Below are 22360 nucleotides of genomic sequence, written 5' to 3'. Positions count from 1 at the left end.
TTTCCACTGGGGCCCTGAGCAGCAGCAAACTTTTGCCCAGATCAAGCAGGAGATCACTCATGCAGTAGCCCTCAGCCCAGTCAGGATGGGACCAGAGGTGAAGAATGTGTTCTACTCTGCAGCTGGGAACAAGGGCTTGTCCTGGAGCCTTTGGCAGAAGGTACCTGGTGAGACCCGAGGCCGACCTCTGGGATTCTGGAGCCGAAGTTACAGAGGGTCTGAAGCCAACTACAGCCCAACAGAGTAGGAGATCTTGGCTGCTTATGAAGGAGTTCAAGCTGCCTCAGAGGTGATTGGCACAGAAGCACAGCTCCTCCTGGCACCCCGACTACCAGTGCTGGGGTGGATGTTTAAAGGGAAGGTTCCCTCTACCCACCATGTGTACTGGTTTGAAAAGTAAAACCTGTGAGACTTCAAGTCAGTAATACAATTTTTAATAGGGAAGAGAAAAAGGAAAAACAAAATGCATGCAATAATTAAAAAAACCCAAAACACTGACAGTCAGAATACAACCTGTCAGTCAGGGTGTTGGTGCAGTTTTCCTCCAAAGGGTCCAGCGATGATGTGGAAAAAGCCTGGTTCTTCCTCTGGAATCCAGTCAAAAAAGGCTGCCTTTGGCGTTCTAAACCTCAGTTTTTATCTAGGTAGGAAAGGCTTGTCTCATCCTCCTGGCTGGAGCATCTCCCAGTGGGATGATGTAATCTTATCAGTTATACAGTAGGACTTAATGGCCCATCAACAGAAGACATTTCCCACAGAGATAAGGATGATCACCCTTCTCAGATGGTAATAGAATATATATCTTGTATTGTAAACCAGGACACCACGCCACCGATGCCACATAGAGCAAGTGGATCGCCCTCATCACACAGCGTGCCCGTATGGGAAGCCCGAATCGCCCTGGGATTTTGGAAATAATTACAAACTGGGCAGAAGGTGAAAACTTTGGTCTCACTGACGAAGAGGAGCAAGAACAAGTGACCCGGGCTGATGAAGCCCCGCCATACAACCAACTGCCAGCAGATGAAACTCGCTACGCTCTTTTCACCGATGTTTCCTGTTGCATCATAGGGATGAACCGGAAGTGGAAAGCAGCCGTATGGAGCCCCACACGACAGGTTGCACAAGCTACTGAAGGAGAAGGTGGATCAAGTCAACTTGCTGAACTCAAAGCCGTTCAGCTGGCCCTGGACATTGCTGAAAGAGAGAAGTGGCCAAAGCTTTACCTTTACACTGATTCGTGGATGGTAGCCAATGCTCTGTGGGGCTGGCTGGAAAGATGGAAAAAAGCTAACTGGCAGCGTAGGGGAAAACCAATCTGGGCTGCTGATGAGTGGAAAGACATTGCCACTCGGGTAGAGAAGCTACCCGTAAAAGTCCGTCATGTAGATGCCCATGTCCCCAAAAGTCGGGCTAATGAAGAGCACCAACACAATGAGCAAGTAGATCAGGCTGCAAGGATAGAGGTGTCACAGATAGACTTAGACTGGCAACACAAGGGAGAGTTGTTCCTGGCTCGATGGGCCCACGATGCCTCAGGTCACCAAGGCAGAGATGCTACCTATAAGTGGGCACGAGACCGAGGGGTGGATATCACCATGGACAGTATTTCCCAGGTTATCCATGACTGTGAGACGTGTGCTGCCATCAAGCAAGCCAAGCGAGTGAAGCCCCTCTGGTATGGGGGGCGGTGGTCCAAATATAAGTATGGGGAGGCCTGGCAGATTGACTACATCACACTGCCTCAGACACGCCAAGGCAAGCGCTACGTGCTGACCATGGTAGAAGCCACCACTGGATGGTTGGAGACCTACCCTGTGCCTCATGCCACTGCCCGCAACACCATCCTGGGGCTGGAAAAGCAAGTCCTTTGGAGACATGGTACCCCTGAGAGAATTGAGTCAGACAATGGGACTCATTTCAAGAACAGCCTCATAAGCACCTGGGCCAGAGAACACGGCATCGAGTGGGTGTACCACATTCCTTATCACGCACCAGTGGCTGGGAAAGTGGAACGGTGCAATGGGCTGCTTAAAACCACCTTGAAGGCACTGGGTGGGGGGACTTTCAAAAACTGGGAGATTAATCTACCAAAGGCCACATGGTTAGTGAACACCCGAGGTTCCACTAATCGAGCAGGCCCTGCCCAGTCTGAGCCCTTGAAAACACCAGATGGGGACAAGGTTCCAGTGGTGCACATGAGAGGTATGCTAGGAAAAACTGTTTGGGTGAACTCTGCCTCCAGCAAAGACAATCTAATTCGGGGGGTGGTTTTCGCTCAAGGACTGGGTTGTACCTGGTGGGTGATGCAAAGGGATGGAAAGGCCAGATGCATACCCCAAGGAGACCTTGTTTTAGGGTGAACTACCTATGGTACTGTGCCTGTATCTGTAACTGTATGGATGTCTATAATTTGAAGATTTTAATTTGATGTAGCATGTTGGTATGGAAAAAATAATCAGGGTGGGTAATGGTGGGGGTTGATTTTTTCTTTTTTTTTTTCCCTTCTCTTCTCTGGAATTTTTTCCCATTGACATGCAAAGATGGCTAGTGATAGAGGGAGGCTCCCTGTCCCTTTTTGGAGTTTCCCTCTCAGGGCGGGTGGGGGGGTTGAGGAGGGGGAAGACTGTGAGATCAGGGGGGCAGGTAAAGGAGAGTTGCAGGCAGTCGCTCTCTCCCACTTGTTTGGCTTGGACAAGAATGGCAGCTGGAAAACCTCGCCTGCCATGCCAATGCTTGGTGTTACCTTTCCTCTGGCTGTGGAACCCCGCACCTCCCTGCTCGGGCGCTCTCTTGCCTCAGCCTGGCACCTCCAAGCATCCTGCTGGAGCACCGGGACCGACACCGCCCCAAGGACCAGTGAGCAGAGCCTCTCCTCCGCCCTTCCCATGGGGACACAGCCTCCATCGCCCCCAGCGCTCCCGCAGCCCCCCGGGATCACCACATCTGTCCCTGCCCCCGGGAGCTGCTGGCACTGACTGCCAGTGGGATGGGAACTGCTCCAGAGGGGAAAGGAAAGGTGTGCACAGCCAGAAGAACTGCTACTGCGGTCATGGTCTGGTCTGTTTGGTGGTAATTTCATCCTTGTTGTTGATTTGTTTGCCTTGTTATATCTATCTATGTATCTATGTATCTATGTATCTATGTATCTATGTATCTATGTATCTATGTATCTATCTGTCTATCTATCTATCTTTCTATCTATCTAATTTTTATTAGTAAAGAACTGTTATTCCTATCCCCATATCTTTGCCTGAGAGACGCTTAATTCCAAAATTATACTAATTCAGAGGGAAAGCCCTGATCTTCCCTAGCACACACCTGTCTTTTCAAAACCAAGATGGAAATCTAGTTTTGTCTGTGGTTCCTACTAAAGCTGCCACTCTAGCATCAAGCAGCAATGAGACTAAGGCAAGGGTAACAGTTACACGGGACACAAACAACTTTAAGCTAAATTCAGCACAGTTTTAGGTTCAAATGAGTTAATTTGATAATTGTTTTCCTTTTAGTACTAAGTGCTGGAATGCTCTCACTTTGATTTTCAGAGCAGAGATCATTTCCTGCTGCTTATCTCGTATACAGAGATATCGGGCATCTCTGTAGAAAGGTTTTCTTTGGGCAGTGTGCAGGTAGTCTGTGAGGAGATTTTCATTATTGGCATAATGAACTGGGGACTAGACTTTGGGATATATCACTTTCTCTGCTCACTGGTAGAAAAAGCAGTTCATGGTGACCCTGGACTATCTAACAGCTTGAATAATGTGAAATAAGTAGTTGAATAGGTTGATTGGATAACTTCTAAAACAGTCCTAAAACATTTATAAAACATTTGTTTAATATTCTTTTCCAATGTGGAATTAAAGCACATTGCACTGATGTTTCTATGGTTTGAAGAATTGGAGAATCCCTGAAAACCAATGATTTATCCATCAATAGCTGGAAGGTTTGAAAACAAGGGAGCATGCCTAGTTAATTTTGCGGTCCTTTCTAAGTGCTATAAAAATATTGCATGAGGTAAGTGATATGCCTTATTTTTTTAAAAAATCACTTGACAAGATTCCTTGCTGGAGATTATTAGCTGTGGTAAAATGGTGTTGAGTGAAAGATGAAATAGGATATTGGCCAATTTCCAGAAACCAAGAAGAAATCATAGATGGATCTTTTCCCAATGGAAGGGAGCTAAGGTTGGAGTAATCCAGCAGCCTGTTTCTGTCAGAAGGGTGATTTTATTATACTGCTGGGCTTCTTTATGTCTCAGGGGTAAAAGAAAGTTGAAGAGCGGTAATAGCATAGGCAGGAGAGACAAATGCTGTCCTACATCCTGAAAAATATGTACCATGTTTTCTGGGAAACTAAACCTGCCATTTGTATTTTAAAGAATCAGAAATAGAAATGGTAGATTAGCTTTTTTTTATATTTAATTTTATCTGGTTTGGATTTATTTTTGGGTAAAACCTCTACATTTATTCTTACAATTACGTGGCAAGGGGCTTTGAGCCCTGACTACCTGAGTAGCTAATTATCTGTCAGCTGGAATCTGGTGAATCTCCCTGTAATGTGTGCACAACATTTTCACTGTATGTATTCCCTGAAGAATTTCTAAGTAGGATGCCTTTTCTGCCTGGTCTGGTTCAGTTGATTGTTATTAATAGCTATTTTCTAGGTTCAAACCATGTGAAGCGCATCAGTGCCTTAAATATCTTTAATTTTACGCATGAAACTAGAACCCAAAATATTGGGAAGAATGTTGTGGTGTCTTTCATTTTTTTCCTAGTATATTAATTTTATTGTATATTATTATTTATAAGCAATTTATTAATATGCTCTGGCAGGTTTTGAATATGGATAAAGTAGGTGAAAATATTGTCTCTTATAAGTGTTGGTTTAAAAATAAATGAAGGAGTTAAGAAAGTGCTTGGGGAGAAGCATTTCACAAATGAGGTTAATTAACACATGTGTCAGTAAGCAGCATTCAGTTTATGAAAAAACCCCAGCAGAATGAAAATGGATGTGGTAAAGGGCACAGTTAAAATAAGCTGAAGAATAGCAATGCTATTCAATGTGGAGTTTCTCTGCTTTTGAAATGTCTTCCTGAATGTGACAACATTGTGAGCTGAAGTTAAATTAATTTTTAAACATCTTCTGGTAGCAACTCCACTGCTATCAGAAGGCTAATGCCTCAGGACTGTAATAGGACATTGCTTCATATCTGAGGCATGACTTAAATATACCCTTCCCCAGCACTCCTTGAGTTTTCTTTCTGTTTTCCATTTTTTTGGTCAACAAAATTCAAACAATCTTTCTTGTACCTCTGCACATTCTCTACAGATCTGCCCATTCTAGCAAGCAGAACAAAATACTGCATCCAATGGTGTTACTAAAGGCTGCTAGGTTAGTTTACTAATTGTTTCACAGATTTAAGCAGTCTTTGACATACTACACCTACCCACAGTGTTCAGCTGTGGCCATCTGCAATTCCACAGCTGGGATTTTTCCGGATCTCATCAATGTGTAACTGTACTCAAGGGCCCTATTTCTCCAGCCATTACTCTTTGCTTTGGGAATATGAACTAGTGTCTGTAGATAGTGTCACTTCCCTGACTACAAACAGCCTGAAACCATAGTTTCACAAAGTGTGAACTGCCTGGTTATCCTAAATTAGGTATCTGAGGTTTCTTGCCTTTATTTCTAAATCACCTGGTCCCAGCAGTATTCAGCTTTACAAATAGTGAAGCACTGTTAAATGAGATTAAATCCTATTACACTGAAACCCCATGTACAAGAAAAATCTATTGCTTTTTCCCTTCTAAAGGTCAAGATATGCTAGCAAAGTATGTTTCACACACAATGGTGTGAGCTATTCAGATGAGGGGGAGCTATTAGGAAAAGGTTCTCACTGTGCTGTCAGGTACTTTAAAGAACTTGAAGTTCAAACTAGTTTGGGAGAACGCAGTGGGAAGTTTTCCTTGGCTGTGTTTTTACAGCTAATTACTCGTGTAGGAAGAAGTTGATCATCAGAATCATGAGGCTTACATCGATGTTGTTCTCTAGCTGTGAGCCATAGTTGTATAAGATTTTGCAAAGGCAAGAGGAATGAGATTTAGAGGATGGTGTATGGCACCAGTAGTACACCCACCAGTATTGCTGGGGAGTTTATAGGCTCTTGCAGCAGCACTGAGAGCTTGTGCCATTGAACTTGGACCTTTCAGCCCTGGACTGGCTGATGAAGAATGGGCTGCTACAGAGCTAATCAATTAATGGTTGATTCCCCTGTCTTTCTGGTACATTGTACATAGATGTTACTGTCTTTTAAAACTGTTGTTTAATTTCAAACATTGGTATTTATCATAGAAGAACTTAAGATCAGCTGTCTGAAAGCTTGCGTTCTTCAAATTTTCAGGAAAGTCTGTAGCTCAGGACAGTTTCAACTCCTTAAATTTGTTTACACTAACCTCTTGAGTCTAATTTTTTCTCTTAGGCGTGAAGTGATTTTTATAAACATTAATCCAATAACTCTAAATTACCACTGTACTAAATCAGATTCCATGTTTCTCTGATAAATTGTGGCTTTACTCAGATGAGCAACACAAATTTAATTTTGTCTCTAGTATATAGATGTACCTTCCTGTTGCCTAATGTAATAATCTTTCTCCGTACTCAAGTTTGCATAACAAAATTTCCATAAAAATTAATTTTTATTAAGTTAAATTTTTACAGCATGGGCACATCTATGTGATACAAATATTATTCTCAAACTATTGAGAATGGAATAGATTATAACAGAAGTTTTTGGAATGTGCTGTAGGCTATGCAAACACCTACAGACATGCGAATGGTTCAAGAATGCCTTTTCAGTTAGGCATCTATATACAATTATATATTATTTGGTATGCACATGATTCTATGTCTAAATATATATATGTATATAAACAAAGCAGTTCAATCCCAGCTGTGGATTATTGTTGGTTGAATTTGTCTCGTTGCCCCTTGAGCCTATAGTTAACTTTTATCACCTGTAGCATTGTGTGGCAGGTTGCATGTACTAACTGCAAAGTATGAGGGAGCACCTCCTTTGCTGTGCTTTGAGTCAGTAGTCTCCTAGTGCACTTCCTGCTCCCTTTTCTTCACTTTCTTTTGTAGGGATAAGATACAGGCTCTGCTTGTACTTGTTCCTGAAAAAAAAAATATATACAAAAGAAAGGAGGATAGGCATAATAAGCACTCAGCTCTCCCTTCAAGTACTATTTGAAAGCATGCCTATTTGTGGTCAAAGTTGAAGAAGACATGGCAGAAAAAAAATGCACTCTCTAAAAGGGTGATGTTGTTTCTCCAGATTGGTTTAAATATAATGTTCTGTCAGTGCATTGCCGTATGTTCTCTAGATTGAAGGGCTGTGTGTGTATGTGTGTGTGTAAGTAAATGGGTCTCTGATCTTTATCAGCTCCCAACCAATCTCTGGGATCCTCTGTAGCTCTTCGCTGATGGCTTTATGATGACTCAGAAATGTGAGCAAGAGAGCTGTGCATGAGCAGTCCTTTGGAATCAGAGCAGGGTGCCAACTGCAGGCATCCTATTTGTGAACTGTAGACAATGAGTGGATGGGAGAGCATCAAATACTGAGAAAATAACGTGGCCCCCCTTCCGGACCCATAGGTTTCAACCTGTTTTCTGTTTAGGATTCACTAAAACTAGAGGTGTAGTGTCTTTCACGTTTGCATTTTCCAGTTCTTTCAGCTGAAGGACCACTCTTACTGGTCTAAATATGATTAATATGCCCGGGTTCTGTTTATGTGCTCATGAAATGGGAAAGCACAACCCAGAGCTTGATAGAGAAAATCCACATGAAATTGTCGATTCTGCTGTTCCCCTGTCTTCTAGATTATCTGCCCTCATCATAGATAGATCACTTCATGAGTGAACATAAAATGCTGGTTTAAAGAAAAATCCCCTTTATTTTGCATCCTATTTTGTAGCCTATTGTTTTGAGTAAGAGCTCGGAGTAGGGTGGTTCAACAAAGGGAAAATACAAAGGAAAACAAACAGTTGTGTCTGAGTGACTACTGTAGACAGTAGTCTTGGTGGTACAGACTGGTGCTAGAATCAAATCTCCTTCTCTCCTCACTTTCTGCCACTGATTCCTGTTCTCACACTGCCTCTTACCAGGGGACAGCACAAGGGTTTGCATCTGTAGGATAATCTGGGTTGGAGAGCTGGGTTTAGAGCAAGCATTTTTCTGGAGGGGTGGGGAGAGAAGAGGATTTTGCTTATTTCAGAAATTTGAATTTTCATTTAGATAGCTCCTTGCTTGGGGTCAAACTGGAGATATCCTAGCACATCTGTCTGAATTACATGGTACAACAGTAGCCATGAGCAGCCAAAGCAGAGCAGAAGATTTGGAGTGTTTCTGCAAGAATGCACATGAAACAGCATCCTGACCTAATTTGTGAAGCAGTTAGAAAAACCACTGCACTGTATAAATTATGTCAGTACAGGAATTAACCTGTTTAGTTGAATAGAAATTAGGCTTTATCCTTTTGAAAATAAAAGAAGAAATTCAGTTTGTCCCTCTGTGGAATCAACATTTTGTGTAACAATATTTGGAGAAATAAAACACTGAACCTTGTCTCTGTTGTTTAAAAGATATTTTCTCTTTAGGAATCTCAGGGTTTCCGACAGTTGAGGACCAACACATGGCCTTGTGTGCAATAGAAGTTTGCTTTATTTGTATCCAGTTTTAGCATTGGTACAAGTATCCACACTTTATTTAAAGTGCTTTTATTTATAACCAGCGGGACACAGCAGTAAAGCACGTGCAACACAGTAGCACAATGTTCCAGGAGATATAAAAGTGAGTTTTGCTTTTATTTGATTTCTTGTCACTTCATTCCTAAAGAACTCTAAGAAAGTAACAAGGGCTAGGGTCCTGATGTCTGCTTCTTCACTGCTAATGTAATAATGTTCTGTTTATAGAGGCATGTTTGTTGTAGACAGACAGCTGTGTTTGTGTTACAGCCACTATATCGATTGTGATCCTTCCAACTGAACAAAGTTTCAGCTTCATTTTAAAAAACATGACCTGTTAGGTTCAGTGATTTAGTCTACAAATCATCGAGAGTAGTCTTATGATATGAATAATGATAAGAGAGTTATGGAAACTTCAGTGGTGACTCTAATATGAAGTGGATGTACTTTTTCAGGGGGCTCCTATCTGGGTAAACAACTGATTCTTAAATTGCTGTCTCAGATCAAGTCAGGCCTGGAATTACTGAATTGCTAACTCCAGTGGCTTATTAAGACAGAAAGGCCAGTGATACTTAGTGGAGAGGGGAAGCTTGCTTGGGGCAAGCAGGTTCCTAGCAATTTTTGTCTTCAGTAGTCTTCCTGACAGTCACCTTGCAGCTAGGTGAGTAATGAAAGCCATCACTCACCAGAGCTGGTGGGCACAGCAGACTGCTGGCAGGCAGCTGCACTGCACAGGACTGATAGATCTGCAAAAGGCATGGCTTGAAATGGACAGAAAGCACCTGACCACAAAATTGAGTTTCTTAAAGGGAAAATAGTTCCAGGGCTAGCAGAAGGAACCTCAACAAGGACCAGCAGCTGCAGTGACAAAGTTGGGCATTGCCAGGTAACTGAGGAGTGAACAAGGCACAAGACAGTAAATTTTACAAAACATGCAAGCTCAGATAGACCTATATAAATTGTTTAAGCCCCAAATACAAGGCCATATAGAAACCTTCAGAAATGAAGAATTATTTGCTTTGTCTGAAAATGGCAATGTGTAAGACTGTAGAAATACAGAATTTAACATACCCCTTGGCATATGCAAGTAGAATACCTCTATAAACACATGTCAGCGAAGGCTGTGATGTACTTCGGGTATTCAAATAAAAACCACAAATTAGCAAAGTAGCCATCTAGTAAAACTATGCTAAGTCATAGTTTATATTTCATTTCATTTTTATATTTCATTTCTTCTAATTTTCCTTTTTATGCCTCGTCCAGAAGATAAAATACTAGCTTTAATTTGAATTATTATGACTCTTTGATCTTTGTTTTACTGTTCTTAAACAAGTGAACTTTGGATTGCATGCCTCCAGAGGGGCAGAGGATGTAACTAAGTTATACAGGAGGCACCAAGAGGAACTTCCTAAAAAACATGTAAGGAACAGAGAATCCTGTATTTTTTATTAGATGCTGGGTATAGAGGAGAACAGTGGTGTTATCAAGCACCAAGCTTAATAAGGTGTTCTGTCTGGTGGGTACACACCAGTATTTGCCATCTTCTGCAGGAAACTGTGCAGAAAAATGTTTCCTATCTTTAAACAACCTCAGAGTTGAGATTGCACGTTGATCAAATAAGTTGTGAAAATAGGCAATTGCGCTTTAATTAAAGTGTGTTTTAGAGGGTGAATGCATTTAACATTTTTTAAAGTTGAGGAAAAATGTCTGAGCAGGTTTTACATAGAAAGGGGCTTGTTTTCCAGACATAGACACCATTTTGAGCAAGATCAACTACTGGAAAATACAAATTCAGGTTTTCAGTACTGGCACTAAAATTAGGCTTCAAAAATTATATTTAAAGTTTGTTGTCAGATGTTTTCAGCAGCCAGCATGAAATTACGAATGTGCTCAGGTACAACTAAATCTTCAGACCTACAAAATCCAGATCCATAGAAGTCTTTAAAGCTTAAAATGTTATTAATCCTCAAAGAAAAGGATATCTTTTGACAGTCCATACTAAGCAGTCCCAACCCATTTCTTCATGTCATCTGCCTTGCTTTATGTCCTATGCTGACCCTGGGATTAGCTCACTTGGTCAGAGCATGGTGCTAGTAACACCAAGGTTGTGGGTTTGTTCCTCGTATGGGCTGTTTACATCAGAGCTGGACTCAGTAGTCCTCGTGGATCCCTTCCAACTCAGAATGGTCTGTGACTCTGCTTTGCTTTGCAATTGTGGTGTGTAAAATCCTCTGTGCTAGTAAAGCACTCTCTTCTCTCTTTTCGTCTCTTAGGAAAGAATTTAAATCTCATGCCCCTCTTTAAAATCTTCTAGCAATCTGAGTGCTATAACCTTTTATATGTTGTTCCTGATAAATCTGTAAGCTGACTCGGTTACAGTTTTCCAGGTTACTTTTTCACCTTAGGCCATTTTTATTCAGAACACTGTTCTCCCAGTCATTTCCCTAAATACTTCTATTTACTTGTAATTCTCATTTAGTGGTTGGAAGCTACTTCATCAGTAATAAGCCCACTGGTTTTATTACTGATCTAAGGGTAAAAATTAGGGTGAATGAATGATAACTGAAATAAAGAACCTAGGAACTGGTTGTTTGCCTTACATTGGGTGCTTGCTCTCCATCATCCATTAAATAGTCATTAAACTACTTTTCGGGAGAGATAGAAAAATCTTTTATTTCCTGAAGAAAATGTTTGTCAGACTATTATCCTTCCAGGTTCACAAACTGTGATTGATGAAATACTCTCTAAAACATAATTGTTTTTAACTGCTTCTGTACAAAAGCATTTGGACAACATACTCAATCAGCTTGGAGAAAATACTCCTTAGAAGTCTGTAAACAAAAAAAGCTTTGACAGTCCAGGTCTCAGAAAGACCTCCAGACAGCTGAAGAAGGCAAATCAGTTTTCACCAAAATTTCAGATAAAAGTCTTAAAGATGACATATTTCATACTGTGTGTTAGATGTACATCTTTTGATAAAAACCCCACAAGAGTAAAAATAATCTTACTCATACCTGTCATCTGCTACAAAATTAAATACTTAAGGGATGTTCATTAGGAGGTTTTCTTGCTTCTAAGATTATTGATTATTGATTATTTGTAAGCTTTATTGTACATGTCCACAGATGGGGTTGGCCTGTTACTTACAGTGTTTTTCAGCCCCAGGTCACTGATAATTCACCACCAGCTTTTAAGGGTTGTGGAGGAGCCTTGGATCCTCACACCAAAGAATGGAAAACCCAAGTTTTTTCAGATGTTTGTTTCAAGATGTTTACCATCTTTACATTTAGCATTTCAATTTAATCTTACTTTCTACAGCCTTTCATTTTCTGTCCCTTAGCATGGTATCATATAGAGGTTCACAGCATGTGTCTGTCTAAGCTCCCATCCTATCTCTAGTGTGATGGACTTTATATTATTTTTACATATGGTGCTATTATTTTATGTATATCAAGATATAATTTTATAAAATGTTTGGCAGATTATATATAATATTATGTTATATGCTACATATATTTTAATATTTTTTTTTATATAGAAGTGTGATAAAGGACAATAGAAGTACAGAACATCCTAATCCAAATAATTAGCAAGTTTTAAGCTGATTCATTCTTCGGTGTTTGGTGCTGATGATTGTGTTTGATATTACTTCCTATCTAATCGCTAATTATTGTCAGGTTACCAATAGCATAAGAAAATTAAATTTGAAAATTTTTGATTTAGCTTAGCTTTTTCCTTCTGTTTGTAAAAATAGGCTCATGGCTTTTCAAGTTTTCTGGAAGCTTCCCCACAAAGTTGGTTCAGAAGTGATTACTAATGATTTCAACCTTGTTTCAGCTGTGTACGTGACTTTGAACAAACAGTGGATACTATTGTCACAGTGATTGGACAATTTTCAAAACTTTTGTACTTCACAGCATTGAGGAGTTTGTGATTAAACCAGTGTGTCAACACAACTTTCTCCATTTTGTTTGCTCTGAGAACATTTATGACTTTTTTTCTTTAGGATGCTGCCAGCCTCCTTTTTTTCCTTGCTGTGTTTCCAGCCTGTAGATTTGCATTGCTGGCAGTGCACATGAGTAAGCATTTATTTTCTTTTAATGAGAACAGCAGGTTTTATGTCTGGTTTTGTCTTAATGTATGCAAGTCAGGGACTTCAGTGTAGTCTTTTACTAAAGCATGGTCGTGAAGGTAGTAGAAAAGTTGGATTTTTTTGAGTTTATGTATTCTAATTTCTTGAAATGTTGCTCAGTCTTCTTCTAAAGGTTAAAAACTTTTGAAGGAAATCCAAAATTCAAGTTTAAATGCATTAACAGGTTACTCTTATAACGTAATTTTAAAGTATTATTAGCTCTTTTAAGTGAGTACAGAAAGATGAAGTCTCTAATCTGTCACTAAGCAAACTTGTTCGGCTTCTAGCAGATTTTGCAGAATCTTCTACAAAAGATTTTACTTCTGATTCTAATGCTGTGGATACTCACAGTTGTTTCCCATGCCCAAACTCTCCCAGGTTCACAACTCTTTATAATGACAGTTCATATACTCAAAGGGAGTTGAGGGTCAAAACCAGTCCTTTCAGCACAGTTCTTTCAGTTCATAAATCTGAGACTCATTGTCTGACACCTGATTAAGGAAAGTCAGCAAATGCAGAATTCTGGCTCACGGGAGTATCCATAGTGCCTAAATGATTTCTTGGATGTAAATGCCCCTGAGACACAGCCAAATATGTACTGCACCATAAAAAGGTGACTAATCATTTTACTACAAACACTGGCACAAGGGATTGCTGTATTTTAAGTTTAGGAAGCTGTACTCAAGAAGGGTTTTGTTCTGTGAGAGATTTAACCATATGGATGTAGCAGGAAATGAGAGAAGCTTAATTTCACTCAGCAAGGTGAAGGTTGAGAGGGGATATGTTTGCTATGAGTTCGTACTTTGCAGGTAACTACTTTCAGGGGAAAGTGCTTCTCAGTTTGAGTAAAATAGATCTTCATTGGTGATTTCAAAATATAGGGGGGAAATTAGGTTAATGATTCTGCGTAATAATAAGATATATATAATATATAATCTATGATATATAATATATAATCTATGATATATAATCTATAATCTATAATCCATAATCTATATAATATATAATATATAATGGAAATTGTTTGAGATGATATCTGTACTTGTAAAGGACTTTACTCCATCATCCTTCTGCAGTCTATATTCCTGTTAAATTCTAAGCAATAAAGGAGGCCTCTCACATAATATACTGGGATTCCCTTTGAAACAGTGGAAAAATATAGATTCTCCATTTATAAAGTAGGTAGGAGAAATGTCTCTCCTTTATCTACAGAGGAGATAAAAATGACTAATTTATACTAGAATTCTACTGATCCTAGGGTGGAAGTGAGATAAGTGGAGTACAATTCCATATAATTCACAAAATCAGTCTTACTATGCTTCAAGTAGAAAATATGGTAGAAACTTCATGACCTTTGTTGCTCTCTTGCATTTAATTTCTAATTTTGTAAACTCCTTCCTGTAATATGGCATCCAAAATGATGACAATATTCCAGCCTTGGTCATGCTGGCTCCTCAGTCCTAAGGAGTAATGAGTATGGTACCTATGGTACCTTAGACTGCATTTGCCCAAAATACATTGATAATGTCTTGTAACCAATAACTATAGTTTAAAAAGGATGAGGTTTCAAGTGGCTATAAGATTTATGTGGCCAGTACCTGTGACATGGTCATCTCTTTAAGAAAAAAATGAACTGGAAGGACCTTCATGAATGTAAAATAAATATAAGAACGTCAGAATATAACAGGACTGAACACACTCTTTTGGATCATCAAATTCCTTTCCCTGCACTTGGAGGCCATTGAGTGTCTTACACTTTTATAAACAAGTTCCTGAAGTAATGTTTGCTTCCCTATCTAATTAAGCAGAAATAATAAACTAGAAAATTCAGCTTTCTGTGTTGCAATTAAACATATTAATAGTCTTGTGCTGCAAGAACCAGTTTTAACTACAGACCCTTAAATTTAATTAACTGTCCTGAAATGGACAAAACAGGATGTTCATTTCATACATATGAAATACATTGATGCAGGAAAAATTGATTACATTGAAATTCTAGAGGTCTGCATCAGACATGTGATACAGGCAAGCAAAGAATAAAAATATATTCTATTTCATTCTATGATAGGTTTTAATTCAGATGATGAGCTACTGTATAAGGAATGTATGTATTTAATATCCCATTTAAGCAATAATTTTCTTCTAAATGCAGGCAAGGAAAGAGGAAGTGGTACTAGACAAAGGTGCTAATTCTAAGTATTCTTCACTAGCAATGATTACCCTTTGCTGTGATAAACTATACTGAATGTATTGCTAGAATACAAACACAATCTCTTTCCTTTACTTGGAAAATGAAAGAGGAAGTATTTAAAGAACAGCAGTTGTTGGCTGTGTGCTTTGTCCGTTCACCACCACAGACTGATTATGCTGGTAGACCCAGTGAAAAAGGACCCGGGTGAGGCTGAGGTACTCAGTGTTTCCTTTGCCTCAGTTTTAAACAGTAAGATCTGTTCCCATAAACATTATATTGGGTCAGTTAACCACCCCACACTGCTGAAGCTGTTGCATCTCAGGAAAAAATAATGACCAAGATTCTGTTGAAGGCTTTGTTTCCTTGTTCAAGGATCAAATACTAGCAAAATAATTTTATACTGGGTTAGTTTTGCAGGGCACAAAGAGAGATGTGTTTTATTTCAATGATGTTACTGACAATTAGTTTAACTAAGATCTGAATCTACACTGAACACATCTTTATTATTTGGAAGAAGTATAAAAAATATATTCCAATTTTTTGTGAGTTGAATTTACTATCTGTTTATAATCTGTTCAGAGGAGGTTCAAGTCAGACATCAGGGAGAATTTCTTCATGGAAAGGGTTGTTAAACATCAGAAAAGATGGCACAGGGAGGTGGTGCAGCCACTTGGTACTGAGTGCTTTGGTCTAGCTGACAAGGTAATGATCAGTCAAAGGTTGGACTTGATGATCTAGGAGGTCTATTTCAACCTAAGTGATTCTGTCCTTCTGTGAAATAACTTCAGTGTAAATGATTTGAATTATGTTTAGCAGTAATTGGTGCTGCGCAGAAGAAAGAAGCAGTTCAAGATAGACTGGGAATTTGCAGCATGTTGATCAATAGGATGGATTCTGTATTTAAGATTATTTTGTTGCTGAAGTTAAATAATCAGTTTACTCAAAACTGAGAAGCCAGTGTGGAGCTAAGAAAGTTGGAAAACCTGGTGCACTTATAAGATAGTAGAGAGCAACCTTGCCATGATTTCTCCCTCTGCACCCTTGTATGCCAGGTCTCAGGACTCTGTGTCTGGTTGGTTAAATTGAAGCCCAGGTCAGTCTGCCTTAAATGTAGGTAAGGCCTCACACTGCTAAGGACCTTCTCTGATACAAAAAGCAAATTAATACAAAATGTATATGAAAACTTCACACTGCTTTTCAGACCTTCTAAAGGTGTGATGTCGACAGGAATACTCTGAATTGTGAAAATTCAGCAAACTCACAAAATTCAACACATACATAGGAAAACTAGGATAAATATAAAATAAAGCTCATACAGTGTTTTTTTCAGAAATACATTCACAGTTCATATGATTTGTATTCATCACTAGTAAAAAAGTTTGCTTTCAAAATGAATTTAAAAATAAAACTAAATATTTCTTTGCTTAATTTCAATATTTTGTGCTTCCCTACTAACAAGTCTGAGAAAATATTTATTAAAAATATCAGATAATGAAGCTAATAACTGTATTTAATAGTTATTGTTGCCAGTTGTGTTATATTCCACATTCCATACCTATTACTATCTTGCAGAAAAATGGTTCATTTATATTTAATACTTAAGGCAATTTGAAGTATTTCCAGTGCTGCAGAGGACTGTATCTCTATAACAGAGAAGGCTAGAAGCAGAAAGGAAATTTATATAAAGCTAAATCTAAACAACCTAGAATAAATAATACTTTGTAATGTTACTTCTTGTGAAGAAACTTTGAGTCACAAAGGACTATTTTTTTGACTGACATTTAAATTCATACTTATTAGTATTTAATGAATAAAATATTGGTCATGGTTATTTTTTGTGGGAAATACCAAATGTAGTGAGGTGTATTGGAGCATATGTATGTAAAGAATAATTAAGCTACTAATTCTTCTAATTCCATAAAGAAAAAAAAAGATGAAGTTTTGGGGAATATTAAGTAGTTTAGCCAAGTAATTCTAGGAGAGAAAATTATTTGTAATTTAATTTCTATTGAAGATTGGGATCTTACTTGGCTGAAATAAGTTTGAATTAGATTTTCTTCTTTTTAAAGAGAATGTAGTGGATTTTGTAACATTTCTCAGAAAAATTAAGTTTGATATGTTCACTTTATTTACAATAATCACAAAATAATTGTTAATGAGGTATTTAATAATTATGGTTGGAAATGGCTAAGGATTTCAGTAGTAGCAGACTGGACAACATTTCAGAGCTATCATGAATCAAGAATTAGCAGGATTTGTTGGCAGGGTCCTGAGTGAAAGAATAAATAGCATATCAAGATTATGAACAGTAATGATGGAAAGAATTGCAGAGATGGGGAGTAAGAGATGCCATACAATGTATTTGATGTGCTTTTATCTTGTCCAGATTCAGTTAATGCCTGAATATTCAATTATAGATGTCAGAAAAACATCAGGAGGGTTAAGAGTAGAAACCAGAGCCAAAATGTAAATTAGATGGTTGCTGAAGTAGAGAGAATAAGAGCAAGTGAAGTCAGCCTGACTGCTTTTGTGAAGCAGAAGGGAGTTCAGAGAGTTTCCATCTTTGTGTGCCCTGCTGTCCTGAGCAATCCTTCATTTCTCATGACATGACTGCTGACTCCTTTCACAACGGGGCTTGTCCTCACTCTGAGCTGTGAGGACAAAATAAGAAAAAAAAGGTGTAGTTTTAAATGATGATTGATGACAGCTTTTTCTTCTTGTTGAAATAAAATGTAGCTGGCTCCCAATTCTCAGGTTGCGTAGTAACAGTGGTTACAAAGCGCATCGAAGGCAGGGTTTCTTACGGCGCTGCATTCAAAATGCACAGCAAATATAGGATTAGGATAATTGTATAAATTATTATTATTCAAAATGGATATGCCCTTGCCTAAAGAAGAACTAACAATTTCTCTGTGTGCACGCAGCCGGGGCAGCGAGAACAGACTGGCCCTGCGGCGACAGACCATTCTGCGGGAGAAGGGCAGGAGGCAGGCCAGCCGGGGGCCAGCCTACATGTTCAATGACCACTCCACCAGCCTCTCTCTGGAGGAGGAACGCTTCCTGGATGCTGCCGAGTATGGAAATATCCCAGTGGTTCGCAAAATGCTGGAAGAATGTCCCTCGCTCAATGTGAACTGCGTGGACTACATGGGACAGAACGCCTTGCAGCTGGCAGTGGCCAATGAGCACCTGGAGATCACAGAGCTGCTGCTGAAGAAGGAGAACCTGGCCCGGGTGGGGGATGCCTTGCTTTTGGCCATTAGCAAAGGCTACGTTCGGATAGTGGAAGCCATCCTGAGCCACCCCGCGTTCGCCGAAGGCAAGAGGCTGGCTCTGAGCCCCAGCCAGTCGGAGCTGCAGCACGATGACTTCTATGCCTACGATGAGGACGGCACACGGTTCTCCCACGATGTCACACCCATCATCCTGGCCGCTCACTGCCATGAGTACGAGATCGTGCACACCCTGCTGCGGAAAGGAGCTCGGATCGATAGGCCACACGACTATTTCTGCAAGTGCAGTGAGTGCAATCAGAAACAAAAGCATGACTCTTTCAGCCATTCTAGATCCAGGATCAATGCCTACAAAGGGCTGGCCAGCCCTGCTTACCTGTCTTTGTCCAGTGAAGACCCTGTCATGACTGCCTTAGAGCTCAGCAATGAGCTGGCTGTGCTTGCCAACATTGAAAAAGAGTTCAAGGTGAGTAGAAGGGACACTGATTTCTGGAGACAGAGAACTGCAAACTTTATCCTTCATAAATCAGCAAGATAATATGGGAAAAGACACAGTCTTTAACTTACTGGAAGATTTAAATCTTTGTGAATGTCTTATTGCCATTTGCTGATTGTAATTCCTGCTGCTTGTGTAGAATGTGCCAGTGAACTGATTTTCTACTTCCTATCAGGCTGGAGAGTGAAGGAGGCCCTCCAAACCCATGACTGAAGCTGGTTTAGGGTGAGGGGGAGACTAAAGTTGTACATTTTAGTCACTTATGACAGACAATTTTCATGATTCTATTAAACTCTTTTGCATTTTCTTTAGTTTCTCATATTTGGATTTGAAGCTTTCACACTTCTTACAGTGTTTTGCATTCATTCACAAGGAGGATACTAAATAAATGTCCTCCTTTTTAATGTGCTATTCTGGTATTTATTTCTGTTCACTTCTTCACCTTTCTTTCTTATTTGTACTTAGTAATATGTAAACTCTCTAGAGTTAAAAGGCTTTTTCAGTGTTACACAGAAATTTTAGTATTTCATAAATGCACATTTTTGAAAAAAATATTACTACTGGAGACCCAGGATCCATAGATTCTTGAAGCATCAGCTAAGGCACTAAGAATGTAAGGTTTTATCTGTTAGTAAATGCAAAGTCAAGCCTTGTGCAAACATTGCCAATGTTGTTTATGAACTGGGTTGGCTGAAATCACTTAGTCTGGGTTTGCCTCGTGGGACCCTGTCGAAAGCAGATACTCCTGTTACAGAGCAATATATATAGACTTCACTAGCAAGAGATCAACATCCTTCTAAAGCTGTAACAGAACAATTTTCAACATTGTGCTAGCAAGTGTTTGATATTTTCATGATCAATATTTAGCAGTAATCTTAGAAGTGGCACAGTTCTACTCAGCCAGCCTGAGCTGAGGTGCTGCAGTTCTGAATTAATTCCCCTGGGCTCATGGGCTTGTGCTCATAGGTGTATCTTTGTGACACCAGTCTATTATAAGAAGCTGGAATATTTATTGGAGAGGGAAAAGAAGGAGAAGGAATGTGCAAAGTGATCTTAAAAACAGCAACTGAACTGCTGAAATTAGAGAGAAGGAGAAAAAACAAAATGCTGGGAGAACCATTTCAGATTATTGCAGATGAATATCTGTCCCACAAAGTCCCTGGCAGAAACCTTTAGGACCTCAGTGGACTGAGATTTCATCCACTGATTTAATGTACAGTTCAGAGAAGAGTACTGAAACCACATACTTCTTTCTCTTTAGCAGCTGCTGATGGGAACAAAAGGACTTGATTAACTTAAAGCAGAGTAAATTTAGAACAGAGCTGAAAACCATTTTTCATAAACCGTTAAGTGCACCCTGTAAAGTTTACAGCTATGTTGAGATAAATAGCATGTCTGATTTGTAGGGACTTTATAGATCCCTCTACCGCAGTTGGAGTGACACAAGCTAAGATTATTATGAGGATAAATAAACTCATCCTCTGGAACAACCAGCGAGAGGTGCCCTTCAGATGTATGCTACAGTACACAATCAGTGAGATGAATGGGAGCACAGTACCTGTCTGTGGCACCACCAGGCAAGGAATGGAGCACACAGGTGAGAGCCCAAGTAGGCTGGGTCGCAGAACAAACTTTTGCAGCCAGCCCTGAAGTGCCGTGAGGAGGTTCTTGTTTGGTGACTTTTGTTTTTCCAGCTCCTCTTTTTTCTCAGCTGCTTTCTCTAAAATGAGAGCTTCACTTCTAGTGTGGTGTGTACAAAGAATTTAAACTGATTTTGGATACTGTCCTTCAGCAGAAACAGCAGATTAGATGAGAGACAAAGCAGTTCCATACTGCTGGGAATTAATCATCCAGGGTCTGCTGGGAATATACATATTCTTTGGATAGGGTGACATGGAAGAGGAACAGGGAGGAGCACAAGTACACAGCAACGTGGAAATTTAGCTCTCCAATACATTAAGGTTTCATTAGGAGTGAGCATCTGGCAGCATAAGGCCTTTTGGGAACATTTTTATAGATACTAAAACCATATGGTGGTTTTAGATAAATATTAAAGACTGTGGAGTACATTTATAACTGAATTGATGGGAGTTGACATTTAACACTATTGATAAGTAGTGACATCTACAATATCTAGACTGGCCAGGGACTTGACTGCAAAATACCCACCTTAGGTTCAGTGGAGGCAGTACAAGTGTGTAAAAGTTACAAGAAATGGAGGCTGTCAGTTTTACTGAGTCTGGGCTTGTTTGCACCCCTGCAAGCTCATATCCCTGCTTGCAGCAATTAATCTAAAAAACTGTTACCCTTGCTTTATTTCAGGAGTTTGGTGCAATTATTTGGAGAGTGTAGTCACTGCATAGAAGTGGGTTTGGTAAAAAATGCTTTACCTGTGTTAGTGTAATCAAAACAAATATATTTTTAGTGCATAGGTTAGCTGGACATGGCAAATCTTTAGCTCCACCTAGGGTTAGCCTGAGTCATCTAAAGTATTTCAAATCTTACCTAAATTAAAACTGTGCTTTCTGGTAATGCACCATTTTAGGTCACATATTTTATAGTGCTGATAGGGTATTGTAGCAGGGAACTTTTAAAGTAGTTGCCTACAGCAGCCAGTGACACAGATAATTTCCAGGTCTTCCTCAGAGGCAATAGGAAGGATCAGCGCTAAGCTGTGATGCTGGTTGTTTTATGACTGACCTATAAATTGCTTCTCTCTTCTGATATTAGGGAGAACACTGGCCATGAAACTGTGATTCGTACAAAATAGGAAATGCCAAAGTCAGGGGAAACCATTATTCTCTGGAATAACCCCTTTTCTTTCTACACACCTATGCAGTAGTGTCATCTGGCGCTACATGCCTATTGCATTTTGATGCAGGTATTAAAAGTGTTGCATTATTTAAGAGTGTTTTGGAGAAGCATACTTTATTAGGAGTAGAATCAGAAAAAAGTAGAAGATTACTTCTGAAGGAGGAATAACTGAACAGACATGTAAAGCACAGCATAGAAATATTTCTATACCAAACAAATAGCTAATTCAGGCTTCATGAGTAATTCTGAGATCTTCAGGATTTTCTGAAGACCATTTAATTTAGTTTTGTGTCTTAGAATCACAGAATGGTTTAGGTTGTAAATGACCTTAAAGATTATCTAGTACCAACCCCACTGCCAGGGCAGGGAACTTTCCATTAGATCAGGTTGCTCAAAGCCCCATCTAACCTGGCCTTGAACATCTCCAGGGATGGAAAGTCCTCTAAGAGCAACCTGTTCCAGTGCTTTTCAACTCTTATAGTAAAGATGTTTTTCCTAATATGTGGTCTAAATTTATGTTCCTTCAGCTTAAGGACACTGAATCTGGTCCTGTGCCCCCAGGCCTTTATCTGAAGTCCCTCTCCAGCTCTTTTGACCCTGTTTAGATTCTGGAAGGTTCTATAAGGTCTTGCTGGAGCCTTTTATTCTCCAGGCTGAAGAGTCCCAGTTCCCTAAGCCTGTCTGCCTGGGAGAGGTGCTCCAGCCCTCTGATTGCCTTCGTTAGCCTCCTCTGGACTCACTCCAACAAGTCA

The 22360-nt window shown here is 39.6% G+C and overlaps 1 protein-coding gene across 1 annotated transcript in view; it reads left to right on the top strand.

The window, feature by feature from the left end:
* The window catches only part of TRPC6 (transient receptor potential cation channel subfamily C member 6), an 84226-nt gene that overhangs the window by 37163 nt on the left and 24703 nt on the right, over positions 1-22360 (top strand). Inside the window, exon 2 of the mRNA XM_062514470.1 lies at positions 17990-18764. Within this exon, the coding sequence (XP_062370454.1) occupies positions 17990-18764 (775 nt within the window). The remainder of the gene's footprint in view (positions 1-17989; positions 18765-22360) is intronic.

The sequence above is a fragment of the Cinclus cinclus genome, chromosome 2, assembly GCF_963662255.1.
Source record: "Cinclus cinclus chromosome 2, bCinCin1.1, whole genome shotgun sequence".
NCBI lineage: Eukaryota > Metazoa > Chordata > Aves > Passeriformes > Cinclidae > Cinclus > Cinclus cinclus.
Note: the sequence above shows the minus strand (reverse complement) of the source record. Positions and strands in the feature narration are given on the sequence as shown.